General features: G+C 45.4%; 1 protein-coding gene and 1 long non-coding RNA gene across 6 annotated transcripts in view; one reads left to right on the top strand and one right to left on the bottom strand.

Moving 5' to 3' along the window:
* The window catches only part of SLC14A2 (solute carrier family 14 member 2), a 506,126-nt gene that overhangs the window by 420,385 nt on the left and 62,895 nt on the right, over window positions 1-22,846 (top strand). For all 5 annotated transcript variants that reach the window (XM_040264572.1, XM_040264569.1, XM_040264570.1 and 2 more), the window contains one exon: window positions 17,961-18,151. In XM_040264572.1, coding sequence (XP_040120506.1) covers window positions 17,972-18,151 — 180 coding nt within the window. In that variant the 5' untranslated portion in view covers window positions 17,961-17,971. The remainder of the gene's footprint in view (window positions 1-17,960; window positions 18,152-22,846) is intronic.
* Window positions 823-11,092, bottom strand: LOC120881031. The gene is made up of 2 exons (XR_005725188.1): window positions 10,826-11,092; window positions 823-1,102 (listed from the first exon to the last, which is right to left on the bottom strand). It is a non-coding gene; the product is annotated as an uncharacterized LOC120881031 (long non-coding RNA).

Raw genomic sequence — 22,846 nt, 5'->3', positions numbered from 1 at the left:
TTTTAACTTTTCAGGCTATTGGGTAAAGTAAGGTACCCTAGAAAGAAGACTGGGCAAGCCAAGCTACAGTTTCCACCCCACCATGGGAGTCTTCCAAATAATGCAACCTACATCATTTTTGCATGTCTAACCATCCCTTAGTTCCCAGAGAACAGAAATCATATATTTCAGTTCTTCATAGGTACAACCTGACAAATGAGAGGCTCTTATTAAGGAAAGCCAAATAATCAGATGATGGAGCACTTTAACTGTGTCAGTACTTTCTCACTTCCCTTTCTGATTCTACTCCTGGACTTAAGTGTCTCTGCCTCCTTGAAGGAAATACTGGTTAGTACTTCTCAGGTATGTCCCTACAGAATGAGCCACAGGGCTGGATATATACATTACTCAATTAGTGGGTTGATTGTATTTCACAGCTGATTTCCAGTCAATATTTTTTCCCAGAATAAATTTCTGCCCCATGAGGTTCAACTGATAGGAAACAAATTTCCTGCAAAAGTGTGAGGCAAACGGATGTTTTTTTTTATAGGTCCTGTCATTACATTTTTGTAGCAGACTACCTCCAAGCTGGCAAGCAAGTACCCTCTGCACAATTCTACAGGGTTGCTGTAGGGTTAAATAAGATAACATAGGGTAACAATACCTACCACATTGTAGGTATTCAATAGATATTGGTTCCTTCCTTCGCCCCAAGAAACTTTTCCTCTATTAAAAAATATGCCTTTCTATATTCCTGCTAATAGACTGGCTAATCAGATCCTTGAAGAGGTATAAGTGGCTGGTGTATTCATTATCTACTGATGTGGAACAAATTCCCCAAAATTTAGCAGCTTAAAACAACAATAAACATTTATTATTCTCAGAATGTCTTATCCAGGAATCCAGGAGCAGCACAATTGTGTCACTCTGACTTAAGGTCTCTAATAAGACAGCAGTCAGGATGACAGCAAGGCTCATCTGAAGGCTTGGCCGGAGCTGGAGGACCCACTCTCAAGGTGACTTAGCTGGTGAGCTGATGCTGGTTGTTGGCAAGAGATCTCAGTTCCTCTCGATGAGAAATTCCTAAAGTTGCTTGAGTGTCCTCATGACGTGAAAGTTTCCCCTAGAGCAAGTGAGACAGAAGTGCGAGGCTGTCTTTTATAACACAGCCTCAGAGGTCATAGACCATCATTTCCACCATGTCCCACTGTTTATGCAGATAAGCTCCGAGATACAAGTAAGTGAAGAGCAGGAGGCTGAGCTGCCACATTTGATAAGAGCCTAATCTATTAGCTCTTTGTTCTCTGGATAGATAAATAAAGACAGATGATGAGTTTGAATTACAATTAAAGAATAAAATGAAATGGTATAAACCTTAACAAGGCAAAAAGAATAATGTATTAAAATCAGTAAACGCTGATAAAAGTATAAGAAAACCAATTTCCTCATTTTTCTTAGTGAAGACGTAATCAATATTACCTAAGTATGAAATCTGGAATTTTGTTAACAATACTGAATTCATGAATTTTTTCCAAATACTTTTTCTGTTTTTTTAGCCTTAAAGATTATAAAAAGCAAAAATATTTCCTGTGATAAATAAACATTTATCTGAAGTTTAGCAATTTCTTTAATCCATTTTTCTCTTGTTGATGTCACAAAAAATTAAATGTAATACTTTTAACTTTAAAAAATAGCTTGTAAGGCATGATCCTATTTCTAGAAAATTATTCTTGTCTGTCCATTTCTCTGGCTACTTGTGAATATAAGAGTTGTTTGGAAGGATAGTCCCCCAATGTTTATGATGACCTTTTTTGCATCTGCACAGTGGAATAAGTATTTGCTCTCTTCTTGTACTCATCAATAGTTGAAGTTTTCACAATGAGTATATATGATTTTGTGAACATGATAAAGTGGGGCATAAATTAAAAGAATATGATTATTGGGTGGGCTATATTGTCAACTCATTTTTAATGTGTATTCACAAACATGTGCATATCTTAAAACTTCAGAATCCCTTGAAGATGTTATAGATGGGTCATCAGTTTTTAGAGGCATTTTCCTAACTCTCAGCCTAGTGAGAGTGTAGATGTAACGCTGCCAAAGACAGTGGTGGGTTCAGATCCCCAGTGAGCCATTTGTCTTCTCCCTAATCAGTGATCCTCATGTGCACCGCTAATCAAAGCTAGACCCCTTGTAGAGGCAAACCACTGATCAAGGGGGTCTGTGGAAGCCTAGAATCCTGAGTAAATCCCACTTCTTAATTCACAGTTGGTTGCATGAGCTTTGTGCATGAAGGAATTAGGAACGTTATCAAAAAAATGAACACAATCATCATGTAGAGAAAAGCCCTAGGAGAAAAGAGAAGTGCCTCAGTTCAGTTCAGTTCAGTCGCTCAGTCGTGTCTGACTCTTTGCGATCCCATGAATCGCAGCATGCCAGGCCTCCCTGTCCATCACCAGCGCCTGGAGTTCACTCAGACTTATGTCCATCGAGTCAGTGATGCCATCTAGCCATCTCATCCTCTGTCGTCCCCTTCTCCTCCTGCCCCCAATCCCTCCCAGCATCACAGTCTTTTCCAATGAGTCAACTCTTCACATGAGGTGGCCAAAGTCCTGGAGTTTCAGCTTTAGCATCAGTCCTTCCAAAGAAATCCCAGGGCTGATCTCATTCAGAATGGACTGGTTGGATCTCCTTGCAGTCCAAGGGACTCTCAAGAATCTTCTCCAACACCACAGTTCAAAAGCATCAGTTCTTCAGTGCTCAGCCTTCTTCACAGTCCAACTTTCACATCCATACATGACTACTGGAAAAACCATAGCCTTGACTAGACGGACCTTAGTCGGCAAAGTAATGTCTCTGCTTTTGAATATGCTATCTAGGTTGGTCATAACTTTTCTTCCAAGGAGTAAGCATCTTTTAATTTCATGGCTGCACTCACCATCTGCAGTGATTTTGGAGCCCCCCAAAATAAAGTCTGACACTGTTTCCACTGTTTCTCCATCTATTTCCCATGGAGTGATGGGACCAGATGCCATGATCTTCGTTTTCTGAATGTTGAGCTTTAAGCCAACTTTTTCACTCTCCTCTCACTTTCATCAAGAGGCTTTTGAGTTCCTCTTCCCTTTCTGCCATAAGGGTGGTGTCATCTGCATATCTGAGGTGACTGATATTTCTCCCAGCAATCTTGATTCCGGCTTGCATTTCTTCCAGTCCAGTGTTTCTCATGATGTACTCTGCATAGAAGTCAAATAAGCAGGGTGACAATATACAGCCTTGACGTACTCCTTTTCCTATTTGGAACCAGTCTGTTGTTCCATGTCCAGTTCTAACTGTTGCTTCCTGACCTGCATACAGGTTTCTCAAGAGGCAGGTCAGGTGGTCTGGTATTCCCATCTCTTTCAGAATTTTCCACAGTTTATTGTGATCCACACAGTCAAAGGCTTTGGCATAGTCAATAAAGCAGAAATAGATGTTTTTCCGGAACTTTCTTGCTTTTTCCTGAAAAAGCAAAGAAAACAGGCTATGAGATCCCTTAACACCCAATTCAAAGGTCTCTTAAAAGTTGATGTTGGGGAAACGATGATATTAAAAATTTCTACTAACAGACAAGTTTCTGGCTTCCATGACTTTTTTCACCCTTGGTCTACGATGGTTTCTCACTGAGCATTTGACTGGGACAACCCCTTGTCATATAGGCTTGTCCTGAATATTGAAGGACTTTTAGCCTTCCCAGTTTTTTCTCCGAAACATTCTAGTGATGCCCCTCATCACTGAGACCACCTCCATAACCTACCCTACCCTCGTGGCAACCAGACAGTCCCATCCCCGGGCCTTTACAGGTTATCTTCTGGCTTCCATTAAGTCAACAAGGGCTCTTTCTCACTCACTGTTGAGTCTCCAGTGACTGGCCCACAGAAGGTGCTCAACAAACACTTTCAAATGAAAGAGCAGTATTCAATATAAAATTTGCTACAGAGAAACTTCGAAAGATTAACATTTCTAAATATTTACACTATCCAATCCACTCTCTTAAAATCCCTGGTGGTTGGAGTCTTTAGAATTTGTGGACAACCCCAGAACGTGCGGGTGAAGGGAGGTAGGAACAGACAGTGGTTGACACCTACCAAGTGCTGGGCAGTGCACTAGGCCCTCTGCACGTGGCCTTGCAAGGCAGTCACCAACATCCTGCTTCACAGGGAGGGCGGACTGGGTCCGACGTGGCACCACGGTGAGTGGCAGAGCTGGAGTCTGGCTGAGCTCCAGATTCCGTGCACTTTTTGTTCCGTCCCAGTGGAACTTGTTCATAACCCTCATCCCTCCTCTCAGATACTCAAGAGAAAACACATCTTTGGAGATTTCACAACAAGCTCAGTTTAATTTCCAGTGATGTCCAGACAAATTCCATCCCTTCAGATTTTTTGGCTGTTTAAATATAGCCAACTTAGCTCTCCCATTACCTCAGTCAAGCCTCATGGGGTCAGAGGACAAGCATCTTGGCAAATGTGTTCAGCCACTTCCAAATGCACACATTCCTTGTCACTCAGCTTAGGCAACCCCAAGTGACTTCTTTGGGCATCTGAAGAAAGCTCGTTTTGTCAGTCTTATTAGTCATAAGAGGGGAGCAAGGGCAGAATGAAGCTGGAATTGTTAAGCTCTGGTTTTCCTTCTTAGATAGCTGGCCCAGACCCCATTTCTGAGTTCAGATGATATGCCAGGAGCCACGCATAGGCCAGTGAAGAGAAGTGCTCAATTCCTCTCCTCCATCCTTCACTCGATTTGTGGAAGTGGGAGGAGGAAGGAAGCCAGGCCAGGGGTGTGACAGTGTGAGGGTCGGTGCCCCTTCAGAGCAGAGACAACTGGCTCCGGGGCGTCTGTCGGCCTCGCCCCATGTCTGCCTGCCTCCTCAGCCTTTCCTTTACAACCAGTGTGTCAGCGTCTCTTGCACTGTGACTTCACTTTCTCATCTGTCCTCGGCTCAGTCACACTTTTTTTCCCTCGTCATCTTCTTCCTTGTGTCTGAAATTCTCCAGTCCGTCAGTTTTGCCTTCCCCTCTGCCCATCCCAACAGTATTTCTCTTCTCACTCTCTCCATGAAAGGTCCCTTTCCACATCAGGTGGGAGTCTCTCTGTCCTCTCCTCTCTGAGAGTCCCACTAATCACTTGATCCCCCAGGGGTCTTCCCTGGTGCCTCCTGCTGCCTTCAGCCCCCACTGAAGCTTCTGGCAAGGCTGCATGAGGACACCACCACCAAAGCCCCCTAACTTCCACTAACCCCGATGTGGGGCCACGCTTTTGTTCTCTTTCAGTTCAGTTCAGTTCAGTTCATTCGCTCAGTCGTGTCCAACTCTTTGCGACCCCATGAATCGCAGCACGCCAGGCCTCCCTGTTCATCAGCATCTCCCGGAGTTCACTCAGACTCACGTCCATCGAGTCAGTGATGCCATCCAGCCATCTCATCCTCTGTCCTCCCCTTCTCCTCCTGCCCCCAATCCCTCCCAGCATCACAGTCTTTTCCAATGAGTCAACTCTTCGCATGAGGTAGCCAAAGTACTGGAGCTTCAGCTTTAGCATCAGTCCTTCCAAAGAAATCCCAGGGCTGATCTCATTCAGAATGGACTGGTTGGATCTCCTTGCAGTCCAAGGGACTCTCAAGAGTCTTCTCCAACACCACAGTTCAAAAGCATCAGTTCTTCAGTGCTCAGCCTTCTTCACAGTCCAACTCTCACATCCATACATGACCACAGGAAAAACCATAACCTTGACTAGAAGGACCTTAGTCAGCAACGTAATGTCTCTGCTTTTGAATATGCTATCTAGGTTGGTCATAACTTTTCTTCCAAGGAGTAAGCGTCTTTTAATTTCATGGCTGCAGTCACCATCTGCAGTGATTTTGGAGCCCAGAAAAATAAAGTCAGCCACTGTTTCCACTGTTTCCCCATCTATTTCTCATGAAGTGATGGGACCAGATGCCATGATCTTCATTTTCTGAATGTTGAGCTTTAAGCCAACTTTTTCACTCTCCTCTTTCACTTTCATCAAGAGGCTTTTGAGTTCCTCTTCCCTTTCTGCCATAAGGGTGGTATCATCTGCATATCTGAGGTGATTGATATTTCTCCCAGCAATCTTGATTCCAGCTTGTGTTTCTTCCAGTCCAACGTTTCTCATGATGTACTCTGCATATAAGTTAAATAAGCAGGGTGACAATATACAGCCTTGACGTACTCCATTTCCTATTTGGAACCAGTCTATTGTTCCATGTCCAGTTTTAACTGTTGCTTCCTGACCTGCATACAGATTTCCCAAGAGCCAGGTCAGGGGGTCTGGTATTCCCATCTCTTTCAGAATTTTCCACAGTTTATTGTGATCCACACAATCAAAGGCTTTGGCATAGTCAAGAAAGCAGAAATAGATGTTTTTCTGGAACTCTCTTGCTCTTTCCATGATCCAGCAGATGTTGGCAACTTGATTTCTGGTACCGCTGCCTTTTCTAAAACCAGCTTGAACATCAGGGAGTTCACGGTTCACGTATTGCTGAAGCCTGGCTTGGAGAATTTTGAGCATTACTTTACTAGCATGTGAGATGAGTGCAATTGTGCGGTAGTTTGAGCAATCTTTGGCATTGCCTTTCTTTGGAATTGGAATGAAAACTGACCTTTTCCAGTCCTGTGGCCACTGCTGAGTTTTCCAAATTTACTGGCATATTGAGTGCAGCACTTTCACAGCATCATCTTTCAGGATTTGAAACAGCTCAACTGAAATTCCATCACCTCCACTAGCTTTGTTCATAGTGATGCTTTCTAAGGCCCACTTGACTTCACATTCCAAGATGTCTGGCTCTAGATTAGTGATCACATCATCATGATTATCTGGGTCATGAAGATCTTTTTTGTACAGTTCTTCTGTGTATTCTTGCCACCTCTTCTTAATATCTTCTGCTTCTGTTAGGTCCATACCATTTCTGTCCTTTGTTGAGCCCATCTTTGCATGAAATGTTCCATTGGTATCTCTACTTTTCTTGAAGAGATTTCTAGTCTTTACCATTCTGTTGTTTTCCTCTATTTCTTTGCATTGATCGCTGAAGAAGGCTTTCTTATCTCTTCTTGCTCTTCTTTGGAACTCTGCATTCAGATGCTTATATCTTTCCTTTTCTCCTTTGGTTTTCACCTCTCTTCTTTTCACAGCTATTTGTAAGGCCTCCCCAGACAGCCATTTTGCTTTGTTGCATTTCTTTTCCATGGGGATGGTCTTGATCCCTGTCTCCTGTACAATGTCACGAACCTCATTCCATAGTTCATCAGGCATTCTATCTATCAGATCTAGGCCCTTAAATCTATTTCTCACTTCCACTGTATAATCATAAGGGATTTGATTTAGGTCATACCTGAATGGTCTAGCGGTTTTCCCTACTTTCTTCAATTTGAGTCTGAATTTGGCAATAAGGAGTTCATGATCTGAGCCACAGTCAGCTCCTGGTCTTGTTTTTGTTGACTGTATGGAGCTTCTCCATCTTTGGCTGCATAGAATATAATCAATCTGATTTCGTGTTGACCATCTGGTGATATCCATGTGTAGAGTCTTCTGTTGTGTTGTTGGAAGAGGGTGTTTGCTATGACCAGTGCATTTTCTTGGCAAAACTCTATTAGTCTTTGCCCTGCTTCATTCTGCATTCCAAGGCCAAATTTGTCTGTTACTCCAGGTGTTTCTTGACTTCCTACTTTTGCATTCCAGTCCCCTATAATGAAAAGGACATCTTTTTTGGGTGTTAGTTCTAAAAGGTCTTGTAGGTCTTCATAGAACCGTTCAACTTCAGCTTCTTCAGCATTACTGATTGGGGCATAGACTTGGATAACTGTGATATTGAATCGTTTGCCTTGAAGACGAACAGAGATCATTCTGTCATTTTTGAGATTGCATCCAAGGACTGCATTTCAGACTCTTTTGTTGACCATGATGGCTACTCCATTTCTTCTGAGGGATTCCTGCCTGCAGTAGTAGATATAACGGTCATCTGAGTTAAATTCACCTGTTCTGTTTAGGGCTGGTCAAATCAACAGCCCTTCTGTGTCTCCCCTCTTTATGGTTCTCATATAGATTTATAAGGCAAGGTGAGCATTGGATTTCAATATTCCAACAACTGAATGAGCCTCTGTTTCCATAGGCAGTACATGTTTATTTCTGAAATCATGCCACCCCATAACTCGCTTCCTCGGGAGTAGGCTGTTGCTATGACCTGTGCAGGTTGCATTTGGGAAGCAGGGACTTAGCTTCTCAGATCAAGACACACACACTGGAAAAGACTGGGGTGTTTGACATGTCCTTTCATCTGGAGACAGTGGACGTAGATTACGTTTAACTCTAAAAACCTCTGTTTTGATTTGGTTTTGCTGTTCCTATATCTATCTGGTTTTGCTTGTTTGCTGAATGCTTGGACCCCTAAACAGAGATTCTGAAATGAATGAAGATCTTTTCCAGGCCCTCTGCCCCCATGCCCAGGTGAGACCCCTTCACTTGTGCCCTTCAGACCTGAAAGAGCAGACCTGGGGCTCTTGCTCAAATGCAGATTCTGCTTCTGCAGGAGGGGCTGAGCTCCTGCATTTAGAACTGGAGCTGATGCTCATCACTCACTTTGACCAGACGGCAAGGACAGACAGAGAACGAGGTCCGTGCGTCTCCATCTGTGCTACAAGTCAGTACCTCTGGGGAGTTTTGAAGCATCTCACTCTGCGCCTCCAGACCACTCAAGTCAGAATCTCTGGAGAAGGAGCCCAGGCAGCAGCAGTTTTAAAGCTCCCTAGAGGAAGATGATGACCGTGTGCTGTCAAGGTTGAGGATCTCGGCTCTCGGGGTTTAAAGGAAGGAGAATTCACATCTGGCTGAAAGGAAAGGGGAGGTGCTTTGAAAACAACTCTTCCCTACTTATTTCCCACCAAACCAGCTGAAAACAATGGCTTGGGTTCATCATGTGCAGAAAATGGCTTATGTAAGCTAGTTGTGAAGACTGGGAGACTGAGGGAAAGCCAACTCCTAAGCACATTACTGAGAAGCACTGTCTGAAGTCACAGAGGATGGACAGGCAGGAGGATGCCCTGGGAGAATCCAGCCCGGCTGATCCTTCAGCTGATGCTTAAGAATGAACCATTAACTGACTCCTCGCCCCCTCTTATCAGCACCCCTCACCCCATTCTAAACACCTCCACTCTGTCCACAGAGGCCTTCAATATTCACCTGACTCTGTTTTACCTGAGTTACGAGGCTCCAGGGACAGCACCTGATGGGATCTGTCCTAGTTTCTGCAACCTCCCAAGGACAGCCTGACTCCCCACTCTAATCAGTGTTGCTTTTAGAAAACAAACATCTGTGCAGGAAAGAAAATTATCAAGGTTTTGTTGAAAAGAAAGGGGGTAGTTCAGAGGCCTTACGGACATGCCAAATGAAGCCCTTTGGAGAGCTCAAGTACAGAACTCTCTCCCTGCCACAGGGCTGGACCAGGCTACATGCCACCCTGGTTACACAGAGTGCCAGCTCACATGGTGGTCCAGCCTGAAAGGAAGTGTGTGTTTGTACACACTGCATTCAAAAACCTAAACCATGTACAGCCAGGCCCTTGGTCTCTGCCTGGGGGCAGAGGGCCATCCTTAGAGAAGAATCCAGGGGTTGTCACTCCAGGGTTGTCAGCAGGGTTGACAGTGATGCAGGAAGAACCCAGGTCCGGGCATTAGGAGGCAGGGTCAGCCCCAGCTCCCATGTCCACCCCATGTGACTTCAAGCAGAGACCATCACTGCTCTGGACCTGTAGTGAGAGGAGTACACCACTCTACCACTCTCCCCATGCTGTGGGATCGTTTGAGGAAACAAATGCAGTGATCCTCAGGAAGGTGCTCCGTCAAGTATGAAATGCTGTGTGCATGAAGGTTTACAGCAGTGCAGAATTGGCAGGGTTCATAGCGTGAATGCTGTGTGTGTGTGTGTGTGTGTGTGAGAGAGAGAGAGAGACGTGTGTAATTCTTGTGCTATGAAACAGATCCCAACCACCACACAGGTCAGAGTGCTTCCGAATGGTCAGGAAGGCACCATGCTGATGACACGGCCAAGCTCAGGACAGGATCAGGGCAGATAATGGAGAATTACACACATGCCATAGAATCGAGCCTGAGGGGGGCGTCGGGCCGGTGGAGACCTCCCCCAGGACAGGAGCATGTGCTCAGGTCCAGCCCTGAGGCTTAGCCGTGGGGAGTAAGGACAGGTGCCACCTTTAGTGCTGCTTAACATTTCCCCCAAGAAGCCTCAAGTGATGGGGGCACACAATACCTCCTCCCAGGCAAACACACCTAAAGCAGCCTTTCGGTTGCTACAGACTTAGAAATTTTTTTTTTTAAGTAAAAATTTTGCACTGTACTTTTTTATATGCCATGCTTGCTTAAATATGCAGCTATTTCCTACCCAGACATCCAGAGCAGCGTGCTGTCCTGTACTCTGGGCCCCCGTCACTCCCAGGCCCAGAGTGTCACGTGCAGAGGTAATGAGACACCCAGACCTGCAGCAACTTGGAATCTTTTTGAGTTGTGGCGTGACCTAGTGTTTTAAGATCCTTTGTCCATCACCAGTGGGAAGCTGGCCTGGCCCAGAGGGAGAGAATAGACTGACATAGACAGAGGCCTCGAAGGAAACAACGCTGGCCTGGTAATCACTGCTGTTGGCATGGTGAGGCAGAAGTTCCGTACCTGGCTCATGGAAGGGTCATCCCACTTGAAAAGTGTCAGCTGAGAAGGGTGTGGTGAGCCCCTCTGAATGTCCTTCCAAACACAAGCTAATACCTAAGGAAGAGATCAAAAGTCTGGTCTCTTACCTCTGCCCCACGTAGAGTCTTGGGACCTCCAGCAGAGGGCCCTGGTTAAATCCCCAGTTGCAGGCTCCAGGCTTGGCCCTGCGGTAGAGCCTAGAAAGATGCAGCCCCCCCAGCATGCTGGCCAACAGCCATCTAACCCCAGACAGTCTGCAGAGGGCCCAGAGAAGCTGTGTCTCCTGACTCCCGTCCACCCGGCCTGACCCTCTGGCCCCAGTGAGTCAGGCTCCTCTGAGCCCACATCAGACTCACTGGGCTGGAGCTGCCAAGAAAAGCTCTGGGCCGTGCCTAACAAGAGGGAGGGCTCAGCCAACCTCTTACACAATCGGCCCTGAGAGCGGCACCTCTCACCTTGGCCCTGCAGCTGGCCAGACCCCTTCCCCTCTTCCCCAGTTTATCTGTCTAGAGACCAGGCCTCTTCTGGCCTTATCCCCTCCCTGGTCTCCCTGGGGATGATCCACCAGCCCATGGGCCTATTCTGTGCCCATTCCCATGTCCACTGAGCCCCGCACAGCTGATTTCTTCCTTTCAGCAGCTATCCACTGGCTCAGGGATCACCCCGGAGCCCCTGGCCCAGGAACCAGCCTGACTCAGCAAGGATGAGTGACATCCCTGCCTTTGGTCCCTCTGTCACTGTATCAGGACATCAGAGAGTCTGGGGCCTTGACTGGTAAAAAAAAATGGAAGGAAGCTCCAGCGGTCCATCCGAAAGAAAGGAAGGCTTGGAATCAACATCTGAAGTGCACTAATGTGAGACAGGAAGGGCATGTGTCCGTGCCCACAGGATGGACAAAACTGGAACCCACAATGGGTAAAACCTGGGGGCTTGATGCCAGCTCCATAGGTCCAAGGATTTCCAGCAATCGGAGGTATTCACAGTCAGAACAGCCCACCTCACAGGGCCAGGGGACCCCTGCCGAGAGTCAGAGGCACTCAGCTCCTTCATTGTTTGAGAGAAGCATCCGTTCAGTTCAGTTCAGTCACTCAGTCATGTGCAACTCTTTGCAACCCCATGAAGCACAGCACGCCAGGCTTCCCTGAGTCCACCCAAACCCATGTCCATCGAGTCAGTGATGCCATCCAACCATCTCATCCTCTGTTGTCCCCTTCTCCTCCTGCCCTCAATCTTTCCCAGCATCAGGGTCTTTTCAAATGAGTCAGCTCTTTGCATCAAGTGGCCAAAGTTTTGGAGTTTCAGCTTCAACATCAGTCCCACCAATGAACACCTGGGACTGATCTCCTTTAGGATGGACTGGTTGGATCTCCTTGCAGTCCAGGGGATTCTCAAGAGTCTTCTCCAACACCACAGTTCAAAAACATCAATTCTTCAGCACCCAGCTTTCTTTATAGTCCAACTCTCACATCCATACATGACCACTGGAAAAACCATAGCCTTGACTAGACGGACCTTTGTTGGCAAAGTAATGTCTCTGGTTTTTAATATGCTGTCTAGGTTGGTCATAACTTTCCTTCCAAGGAGTAAGCATCTTTTAAATTCATGGCTGCAATCACCATCTGCAGTGATTTTAGAGCCCAGAAAAATAAAGTCTGACACTGTTTCCACTGTTTCCCCATCTATCTGCCATGAAGTGATGGGACTGGATACCTTGATCTTAGTTTTCTGAATGTTGAGTTTTAAGCCAACTTTTTCACTCTCCTCTTTCACTTCCATCAAGAGGCTCTTTAGTTCCTCTTCACTTTCTGCCATAAGGGTGGTGTCATCTGCATATCTGAGATTATTGATATTTCTCCCAGCAATCTTGATTCCAGCTTGTGCTCCCTCCAGCCCGTGCTCCCTGCAGCCCAGCGTTTCTCATGATGTACTCTGCATATAAGTTAAATAAGCATAGGATATACCTTTTGTTCCTAAGGTTTTAGAAAGTATGGAAACTCTCCTTTTCCATAATTATATCAATTGCAAAGTCTTAGGAAAAATTAATCAAGTCAATAAATAAAACCTACTAATCACTTTTCCTTCTCCAAAACTCTGCAACCTCAGTAACTCAGTTGGGTGAAAGATGATGAAAGACCATTTGACGTTCATCCCCCACAACAAGGTTACCAGCAGCTTTAAACCCAATAGGTCTCAGGGAGGGGGCTCTTCGACTGTGCACTTATTCACACCAAAAACTCAAGAAGCCCCTACAGCTGCAGGCTCTTCTCCTAACTGCAGGAATGCACCAGGGAGGGTGCAGCCTCTTCCCGCTGGGCAGGGGCATGTTCTTGCATTGCTACCAGAAAATGTCTTTTAGAGAAAAGAACCAGAATTTTAAACTCAGTACAAGAGAGTGGGCGCCATGTTTTCTATGTTGGGAAGGGAACTTGGGTCCAAATATATGGACTGAGGACTCTTCACAGTCTAGCATCTAACACCCAGCTTTGCCTTTCCTTGCGGGCTGCCCCCTGCTCCAGCAGGGCTCACAACTGGGATTTCCTGGCACAAACCAGGTGTGTATTTTTTTCAGGCATTTCCTTGGCTGGAGCCGGTTCAACCAAGTCCTGACATGAAAGCCTGAGCCGGTCTCCACCAGCTGTGGAAGGTTGGGGGACTGCCCTGCACTCTGACAGCGGCCCCTCTGCCCACACTGCCCCCCACCCCGCCACTTTGCCCCACACAGACAGTCTGCTCCCTCTCTCCCTGTCTCTGCAGCTCCGTGCTCTCTTTGGGAAGCCCAAGGGCACACAGTAGGTATTCAACAGGGAGCATCTTCACAGAGGAGTGATGGCCCAGTCTGTCGGGGGAGCCCCCTTGAGGGAACACTTGGAGAGTCCGGCTTTGGGGAGAAATAGGAGGCCAATGCAAACAGCCCTTTGTGTCCACATTTCTGAGGGAGAGGAGGAGGTTCAGGCAGCCAAGGAGAGCGTTCTCACGCCAAGCAGATAATTATGTGTTCTTGGAAGCAGGTTTAATGGACTGGCTCAGAGAGGAGCTGGGAATGGGCTCTGAGGCCTGCCGCCTTCAGACGGGACGTGGCTCAGGCAGCCATTTCCCCGTCCAGTTTTAACAAGTGGCCGACGCCTTATGGAAACTTTTGAAAGGCGCTCTGTTTCAGAGCAGCCAGCTTGCACTTCATCGGGTTGTTTTAGCCATCTTTCCCTTCAGCTTGGGAGCACAGGAAGAGAGGAAACTGAAAAATCACTGAGTGCCTACTATGTGCCAAGAACCAAGTCAGCAGTTTCACTGTCCTAGGAGCCCTTTAAAGGGGGAGAAGCAGAGGCCCACAGAGCACCTCGTGGCAGAGAAGAGAGTGAAGCTGGGCATCTCAGCTTCTGCAGCCTGTGCTCTTTCCAAACACTGACCTTCTCTTTACAAGACCTTTTTTTGCTGCATGTCTCGCCCCTACCCCAAAGCCAAAATTCCCCCATTTGAGTAGGATAAACATTCCCATGGCAAAGGAACGCTGTGTTCCCCAGAGGAGATGCAATCACATTGTTCCTGCTGAGGTTATGTGGGCTTATGAAATAGGACACTGGGCTGAGGGCCTGGCCCCAGGCTGGAGGGTGGCCCCCCTTCTCTGCCTCCCCCAGCTGTGCCCTGCAAGGCAGTTGGAGTAACAGAAGGAGCCCAGGGTGGGAATCTGGGTCTAATCTTGACTCTGTAGCAAGCTGCTGGTTTCCCTAGGTCTCTGCTCCCTGCAGCCATCCCAAGGCAGCAAGCTTGCTTCAGAAAGTGCAGAGAGCTACATCCATGGGAGAAACAACTCTTGGCCTGCTATTCTGGGCCTTGATTTCTCCATCTGTAAATGGGAATATTAACTGCCCTTGAGATACTCAAAAGAAGAGAAGATAGAGCCTTTTTGGAAAGACTCTGGAGAGTACTTCCATTGTGCAATCATTCATTCTTTCCATAATTATTAAACATATATTGAGGGTTTATTCTGTCTCAGGCTTTTTGCTGAGCAATGCAAATACAGAAATCAACATGGTAACAGGCCCTGTTCTTATAGGTCTCGTGATTTATACACACATTCTTCATCAAAAATTATATAAATGTTTGACGTCCCATAGCTAGAAAATAATTCCTACTCCAGTCTACTTGAGTTGCATCACTATGAGTTTTGTCATCTGTCCTTGATTATAAAATATACATCTTTCTCATATTGTAACATTTATGAAATCAGAGTGCATCTTGCAATTTTAATTGGCAGCATTTTCTTCTTTCATGGTAAGACACAAAACAATAACACAATGTTCAGTTGATAACATCTTAGATTCAGTGAAATATGTTTGGGGAAAAAAGTTATTTTCAACTAGATTTTTAATGTAATTCACAGACACTGAATTTAACACAAGTTCTTTCCAGAACATTTCTAGTAAATCCAGATATATAGGGTCATGAAGATCATGTGTCTAGATATCGCCCCTCACTTCTCATCTGGATGACTTGAAAGGATTCATACCATGCTGTGTCACCTCTTGGCCACCAGAGGGAGAGAGTGCATTGAAAAGGGACAGATTATCAGGCCTGCTGGCTTCCACTCTGCTAAACCTTTCCAGCGTGGCCCCGCCAGGGCCGTCTGAAAGTCACTGAAATTCCACCTGCAGTCAGGAAGGAAAGGCCTCTTCCAGAGCCATGGAAGCACCAGAAAGAAGAGTTGATCGTATATGAATGATATTTGCAGACCTATGCTAAAAGCCAGCCATGGTTTAAATGAGCTATTCCTGGGAATGGGGATAGGCCCTAGACAGGGCAGAGTTCGGCAATTCTGCCTTGAAGTACAGGTGGCCCCTCAAGTTCTCAAGACCTGAGACCCACAGTGATTTATAAAGTTACCCCACTCTAGCAGTTACCTGTAGCCCTCCATCCTTTCTTCCCCCTTTTCTTCCTTCCCTCTTCCTCCTTCACTGAACTATTTATTGGACACCTACTACTTTATTTTTCTGGGCTCCAAAATCACTGCAGATGGTGATTGCAGCCATGAAATTAAAAGACACTTACTCCTTGGAAGGAAAGTTATGACCAACCTAGACAGCATATTAAAAACCAGAGACATTGCTTTGCCAACAAAGGTCCGTCTAGTCAAGGCTATGGTTTTTCCAGTGGTCATGTATGGATGTGAGAGTTGGATTATAAAGAAAGCTGAGTGCCGAAGAATTGATGCTTTTGAACTGTGGTGTTGGAGAAGACTCTTGAGAATCCCTTGGACTGCAGGGAGATCCAACCAGTCCATCCTAAAGGAGATCAGTCCTGGGTATTCATTGGAAGGACTGATGTTGAAGCTGAAACTCCAATACTTTGGCCACTTGATGCAAAGAGCTGACTCATTTGAAAAGACCCTGATGCTGGGAAAGACTGAGGGCAGGAGGAGAAGGGGACGGCAGAGGATGAGATGGTTGGATGGCATCACCGACTAGATGGACAGGGGTTTGGGTGGACTCCGAGAGTTGGTGCTGTGGTTCATGGGGTTGCAGAGAGTCGGACACGACTGAGCGACTGAACTGAACTGAACTACGTGCCAGGCTCTGTGCTAGGAGCTAGGAGATACAGCAGTATAAGGAAAAATACTGGGTCCCGTGAGAACATGTGACAGCAAACCATCAGAGAAGGCTTGTCCAACAGGTGATAATTAAGACAAAGACTGAGGGAAGAGCAGGAGTTATCCAGGTAAAGGGCTAGTGAGAAGCCTTCCAGGCAAATGGACCAGCATTTGCAGAGACTCTGAGGTAAAAAGTGCTAAATGGAGGCCAGCGTGGGGCCCAGAAATGAGGAGCAGGAAAAACACAGGACAGGCTAAAGCACAGTGGAGTCAGTGATGCAGAGCTTGAGCGCCATGCTAAAGATGTGACTTTCCATCTGTAGCCACTTGGAGGGGTTTAAGCAGGAAACATGAGTGGACTTAAATGTTCATATGACGAATTTGACTGCTGTAGGGCACAGCTTGGTGGAGAAATCTGAGAAGAAGTGGGAGTAAGCAACTGGCAGTTATTTGGAGAAGTAGCAAGAGGTGATGGTAACTAAGTGATGATATTGGGCATCAAGGTGTATTTTAGAGATAGTTTTGGATTGGAGAGTGGGGGAGAAGGGAGTGTGGAGTTTGACTCCTGAGTTGTCTAAAGAAGAAACTTGGAAGGGAGATGGGAATTTTCCTGGGATGCGCCCCTTGGAGAGAGGAAGACAGGACTCAGGAAGGAACATTATGAATTGTCTCAGTGTATTAAGTCTAAGCTTCTGTGAAGTAAAGAATTAAATCTGCAAATCTAGTTCTCAAAGCTAGGCTGCAAACGTTAGACTTGGGGGCCATAGGTATGTAGATGGAAGATAATGCCACGGCAGCAGGGACCAATGAGGAAAACTTTAGATCATACTGAGATACAACTCCATGCAGACCCAAAACCACCTCCCAAAGAAACAATAAATTCAAGTAAGACATAACTGAGCTAGAGGAGACCAAAAAAAGAATGGCAGAAGCAAGAAGGAAAGAAGGATAACTACCATTACACAGCCAGACTAAAGTGGAAACTGAAGACATTGTGAAGAGGTTGTTCCAAAACCAAGCCCTGGCATAAGCCCTGGCCCAGTGATGAAAGAAAAAGTGTCTCACATGGAGGAATCAGTGCACACAGCCTCCTATGGGTCACATAAGAGCCACTTACTGCTCCTGGGGAGGGGAAGGAAATAGAAGCTGGAAAGGGCATTGAGGGCAGAGGGGAGAGAAGGGCGCTGCAGGCCAACAGACAGCAATATAGGCTGCATAGCAACTAAGAAAATGAACTTCCCCTAGAGCCCTTCTCAGCTGGAAACCCAGATCTACATGTACGTATCAAGGGGAAAATGCATGTGCAACTAATTACTGCGATAAAACAGTGGGCGGAACAGTACCATCAGTAATGTGAAAGATAGAGAAAAAATATTTTAGTGACCAGAAAAAAAAGAGATATATTCTTACTGAGTGGTCAGGGAGCTCTGCACAGCAGAAATAGACTTTCTTCTGGACTTGAAAGAACGGGTGGATTTTGAACAATACAGGTCATGTTGGTGGAGGAATGGCTCCAGGCCCCTCTGGTAGCACAAGTGACTGGAACAGTAGGTCCCTTGTTTCAGAATAGACCTCAGGCCTCCTGTGGCCCCCATCTAGCATCAGCCAAGTCCCTGGGGCTCCATCCTGACTCACTTGTTCTTTCCCTTTCCTTTTACCAGCTGCATGACCAATGAGCAGCCAAAGCCTGAAAGAGATGTCTGATGCTCACATTCACAGCAGCCCTCTCCTGGCAGAGCCTCTGTCCAGCAGATACAAACTCTACGAGTTGGAGTTTCCCAGCCCAAGCTGTTCCCCCAACTCCCAGGATGCACACCCAGCCCTGCCTCTTCTAGAAATGCCTGAAGAAAAGGTGAGGAATGTCCCTCCCAGGATGTTTCCCAGGTGGGGGTGGGAGGAAGAGTGGAGCATGTGTGATCTAATGCCAATAACTGTCACACTGGGGGAGATTCTGCCCACCCCCCAATACAGCTCACATCCACAATCAATCCTTCCTGACCTTAGATGGAAAATGTGACTCTGTGTGTGACATGATTTTAAGGACAAGTAGAGAACGCATACTCTATACACACTTACAAGTCTTCCAACCATTCCCCCAAATCTTTCTCCTTGTATCTGCTCCATGAATTACCCTATTGTCTCCAAAAGGAAGCCCTCTTTCAAACCAGGCCTTTAGTGTTCCTTGGACCCAGCATCATCAAGACAGCATGACTAGCTACCAACTCAGTGGCCAAGGACCCAAGACTGTTAACGTTATTGCTGCTGCTTCTGCTAAGTCACTTCAGTCTTGTCCGACTCTGTGCAACCGCATAGACGGCAGCCTACCAGGCTCCCCTTCGCTGGGATTCTCCAGGCAAGAACACTGGAGTGGGTTGCCATTAAGGTTATTAATAAGATGTAATTCAGGTACCATAAAATTCACCTCTTTAAAGTATACAATACACTGGTTTTTCACATATTTACAAGGTTGTGCACACATCACTATTATCTAATTCCAGAATATTTTTATCACCTCAAAAAGAAAGTCCATACTCCTTAACAGTCAGCCCTCCTTTCATCTTCCCCACCTCCCAGCCCCTGGCAAAACGACCAATCTGCTTTCTGGATTTATAGATTTGCCCATTCTATATATTTCATGTAAATGGAATCATATAATATAAGCCTTTTGTGACTGGTTCCTTTCATTTAGCATAACATTTGGGGTTCTTTCAGTAATCATTCCTTTTATGGCCAATAACATTTCATTGTATTTTCAGTTGTTGTTCAGTTGTTAAGTCATGTCCAGCTCTTTGCAGCCCCATGGACTATGGCATGCCAGGCTCCTCTGTCCTTCACTAACTCCAGGAGTTTGCTCAAACTCATGAGCACTGAGTCAATGATGCTACCTAACCATCTCATCTGCTACCACCCCTTTCTCCTTTTGCCTTCAATCTTTCCCAGAATCTGGGTCTTTTCCAAAGAGTCAGTTCTTCACATCAGATGAACTGACTCATCTCAAAGTACTGGAGCTTCAGCTTCAGCATCAGTCTTTGCCATGAATATTCATGGTTGGTTTCCTTTGGAATTGACTGGTTTGATTTCCTTGCAGTCCAAAGGACTCTCGAGAGTCTTCTCAAACACCACATTTCAAAAGCATCAGTTCTTCAGCTCTCAGTCTTCTTTGTGGTCCAGCTCTCACATCCTTACATGACTACAGGAAAAACAATAGCTTTGACTGTACACATCTTGGTCAGCAAAGTGATGTCTCTGCTTTTTAATATGCTCTCTAGGTTTGTCATAGCTTTCCTTACAAGGAACAAGCATCTTTTAATTTCATGGCTGTAGTCACCATCTGCAGTGATTTTGGAGCCCAAGAAAATGAAATCTGTCACTGTTTCCACTTTTCCATCTTCTATTTGCCATGAAGTGATGGGACCAGATGCCATGATCTTAGTTTTTTTTAATGTCATTTAAATCCAGCTTTTTCACTCTCTTTTTTCACTCTCATCAAGAGGTTCTTTAGTTCTTCTTCATTTTCTGCCATTAGAGTAGTAGCATCTGCATATCTGAGGTCGTTGATAATTCTCCTGGCAATCTCAATTCCAGTTTGTGATTCATCCAGCCTAGCATTTTACATGATCTAATCTGCATATAAGTTAAATAATCAGGGTGACAGCATACAGCCATGTCATACTCCTTTCCCAGTTTTGAGCCAGTCAGTTGTCCATGTCTGATTCTAACTGCTGCTTCCTGTTTCCCAGGAGACAGATAAGGTGGTCTGGCACTCTGATCACTTTAAGAACTTTCCACAGTTTGTTGTGATCCACACCGTCAAAGGCTTTTGTGTAGTCAACAAAGCACAAGTAGATGTTTTTCTGGAACTCCCTTGCTTTCTCCATGATCCACCAAATGTTGGCAATTTGATACCTGGTTCCTCTGCCTTTTCTAAATCCAGCTTATACATCTGGAAATTCTCAGTTCACATACTGCTGAAGCCTAGTTTGAAGGATTTTGAGCATAACCATGCTAGCATGTGAAATGAGCACAATTGTACAGTAGTTTGAGCATTCTTTGGCATTGCCCTTCTTTGGGATTGGAGTGAAAACTGACCTTTTCCAGTCCTGTAGCCACCACTGAGTTTTCCAAATCTGTGGACACACTGAGTGCAAGACTTTCACAGCATTATCTTTTAGCATTTAAAAAGCTCAGATGGAATTCTGTCACCTCCACTAGCCTTGTTCTTAGTAATGCTTCCTAAGGCCCACTTTACTTCATACTCCAGATTGTCTGGCTCCAGGGGAGTGACCACACCATCATGGTTACCCAGGTCATTAAGACCTTTTTTGTATAGTTCTTCTGTGCATTTCTCTACCTGTTTGCTGTGTCTTCTCCTTCTGTCCTTACCAAATAGGTCCTTACCATTTTTGTCCTTTATGGTGCCCATCCTTCCATGAAATATTTCCTTGATATCTCCAATTTTCTTGAAGAAATCTCTAGTCTTTCCCATTCTATTGTTTTCCTCTATTTTTTTGCATTGTTCCTTTAAGAAGGCTTCCTTCTCTCTCCTTGCTACTCTCTGGAATTCTGCATTCAGTTGGGTGCATCTTTCCCTATCTCTCTTGCCTTTCACTTCTCTTCTTTCCTCAGCTATTTGTAAAGCCTCCTCAGTAAATCACTTTGCCTTCTTGGATTTCTTTTTCTTTGTACGGTTTTGGTCACTGCCTCTTGTACAATGTTATGAATCTCTGTCCATAGATTTTCCAGGCATTCTGTCTACCAAATCTAGTCCCTTGAATCTATTAGTCATCTCCACCGATTTAAGTTATATCTGAATGGCCTAGTGGTTTTCCCTACTGCCTTCAATTTAAGCCTGAATTTTGCAATAACGAGCTCATGATCCAAGCCACAGTCAGCCACAGGTCTTGTTTTTGCTGACTCTGTAGAGCTTCTCTGTCTTTGGGTGCAAAGGACATAACCAACCTGATTTTTATGTTGACCATCTGATGATTTCTGTGTGTAAAGTCATCTCTTGGATTGTTGGAAAAGTGTATTTGCCAGGATGTCCTCTTGACAAGGCTCTGTTAGCCTTTGCCATGCTTCATTTTGTAGTCTAAGGCCAAACTTGCCTGTTTTTCTGGGTATCTCTTGACTTCCTACTTTTACATTCCAACCCCTAATGATGAAAAGGGGTTGATGAATCCTTTTGGTGATGAAAATCTTTTTTTGGTTTAGTTCTAGAAGATATTGTAAGTCTTCATAGAACCAGTCAAATTCAGCTTCTTTGGCATCAGCGGTTGGGGTATAGACTTGGATTACTGTGATGTTGAATGGTTTGCCTTGCAAATGGACTGAGGTCATTCTTTCATTTTAAGGTTGCACCTATTTTGGGCTCTTTTGTTTATGATGAAGGCTACTCCATTTCTTCTAAGGGATTCTTGCCCACAATAGTAGATATAGTGGGCATCTGAACTAAATTCACCCATTCCCATTCTTTAATTCGCTGATTCCTAAGATGTCAATGTTCACTCTTGCCATCTTTTGCTTGACCATGTCCAATGTGTCTTGATTCATAGACTTAATGTTCTAGGTTTTTACAGCATCAGCCTTCACTGTCACCACCAAACACATCCACAACTAAGTGTTGTTTCTACTTTGGCCCAACCACTTCATTCTTCTGGAGTTATTAGTAATTGCCCTCCACTCCTCCCCAGTATCATATTGAACACCTTCCAACTTGAGGGGCTCATCTTCTGGTGTCATATCTTTTTGCCTTTTCACACTGTTTATTGGGTTCTCAAGGCAAGAATACCTAGAAGTGGTATTTCTGGGTCACATGGTAAGTCTACATTCAACATTTTAAGAAACTGACAAATTGTTTTCCAAAGTGGCTGCATTAGTGTTTATTCTCACCAGCAATGTACACATTGTGCCGTTCCACCTCCTCAACAAACTGTGTTGTCTTTTTTATTATGGTCTAGGTAAATGTGATGGAGAAGGCAATGGCAACCCACTCCAGTACTCTTGCCTGGAAAATCCCATGGACAGAGGAGCCTGGTGGGCTGCAGTCCATGGGGTCACGAAGAGTTGGAAACGACTGAGCAACTTCACTTTCACTTTTCACTTTCATGCATTGGAGAAGGAAATGGCAACCCACTCCAGTGTTCTTGCCTGAAGAATCCCAGGGATGGCGGAGCCTGGTGGGCTGCTCTCTATGGGGCCGCACAGAGTCGGACACGACTGAAGCGACTTAGCAGCAGCAGCAAGTAAATGTGAAGGGACAGCTCACTGTGATTTTAATTAGCATTTCCCAAATGACAAATGGGGCTTCCCTGGTGGCTCAGTTGGTAAAGAATCTGCCTGCAATGCAGGAGACTGCTTGCAATGGAGGAGACGTGAGTTCAGTCACTGGGTCGAGAAGATCCCCTGGAGAAGAAAATGGCAACCCACTCCAGTATTCTTGCCTGGGAAATCCCGTAGAGAAGCCTGGTGGGCTACTGTCCACGGGGTCACCAAGAGTAGGACTTAGCGACTAAACCACCACCAATGGCAAATGATTCTGGGACATCTT

The sequence above is a fragment of the Oryx dammah genome, unplaced genomic scaffold, assembly GCF_014754425.2.
Source record: "Oryx dammah isolate SB20612 unplaced genomic scaffold, SCBI_Odam_1.1 HiC_scaffold_22, whole genome shotgun sequence".
Taxonomy (NCBI): Eukaryota; Metazoa; Chordata; class Mammalia; order Artiodactyla; family Bovidae; genus Oryx; species Oryx dammah.
This window is presented reverse-complemented; position numbering and strand designations above follow the sequence as displayed.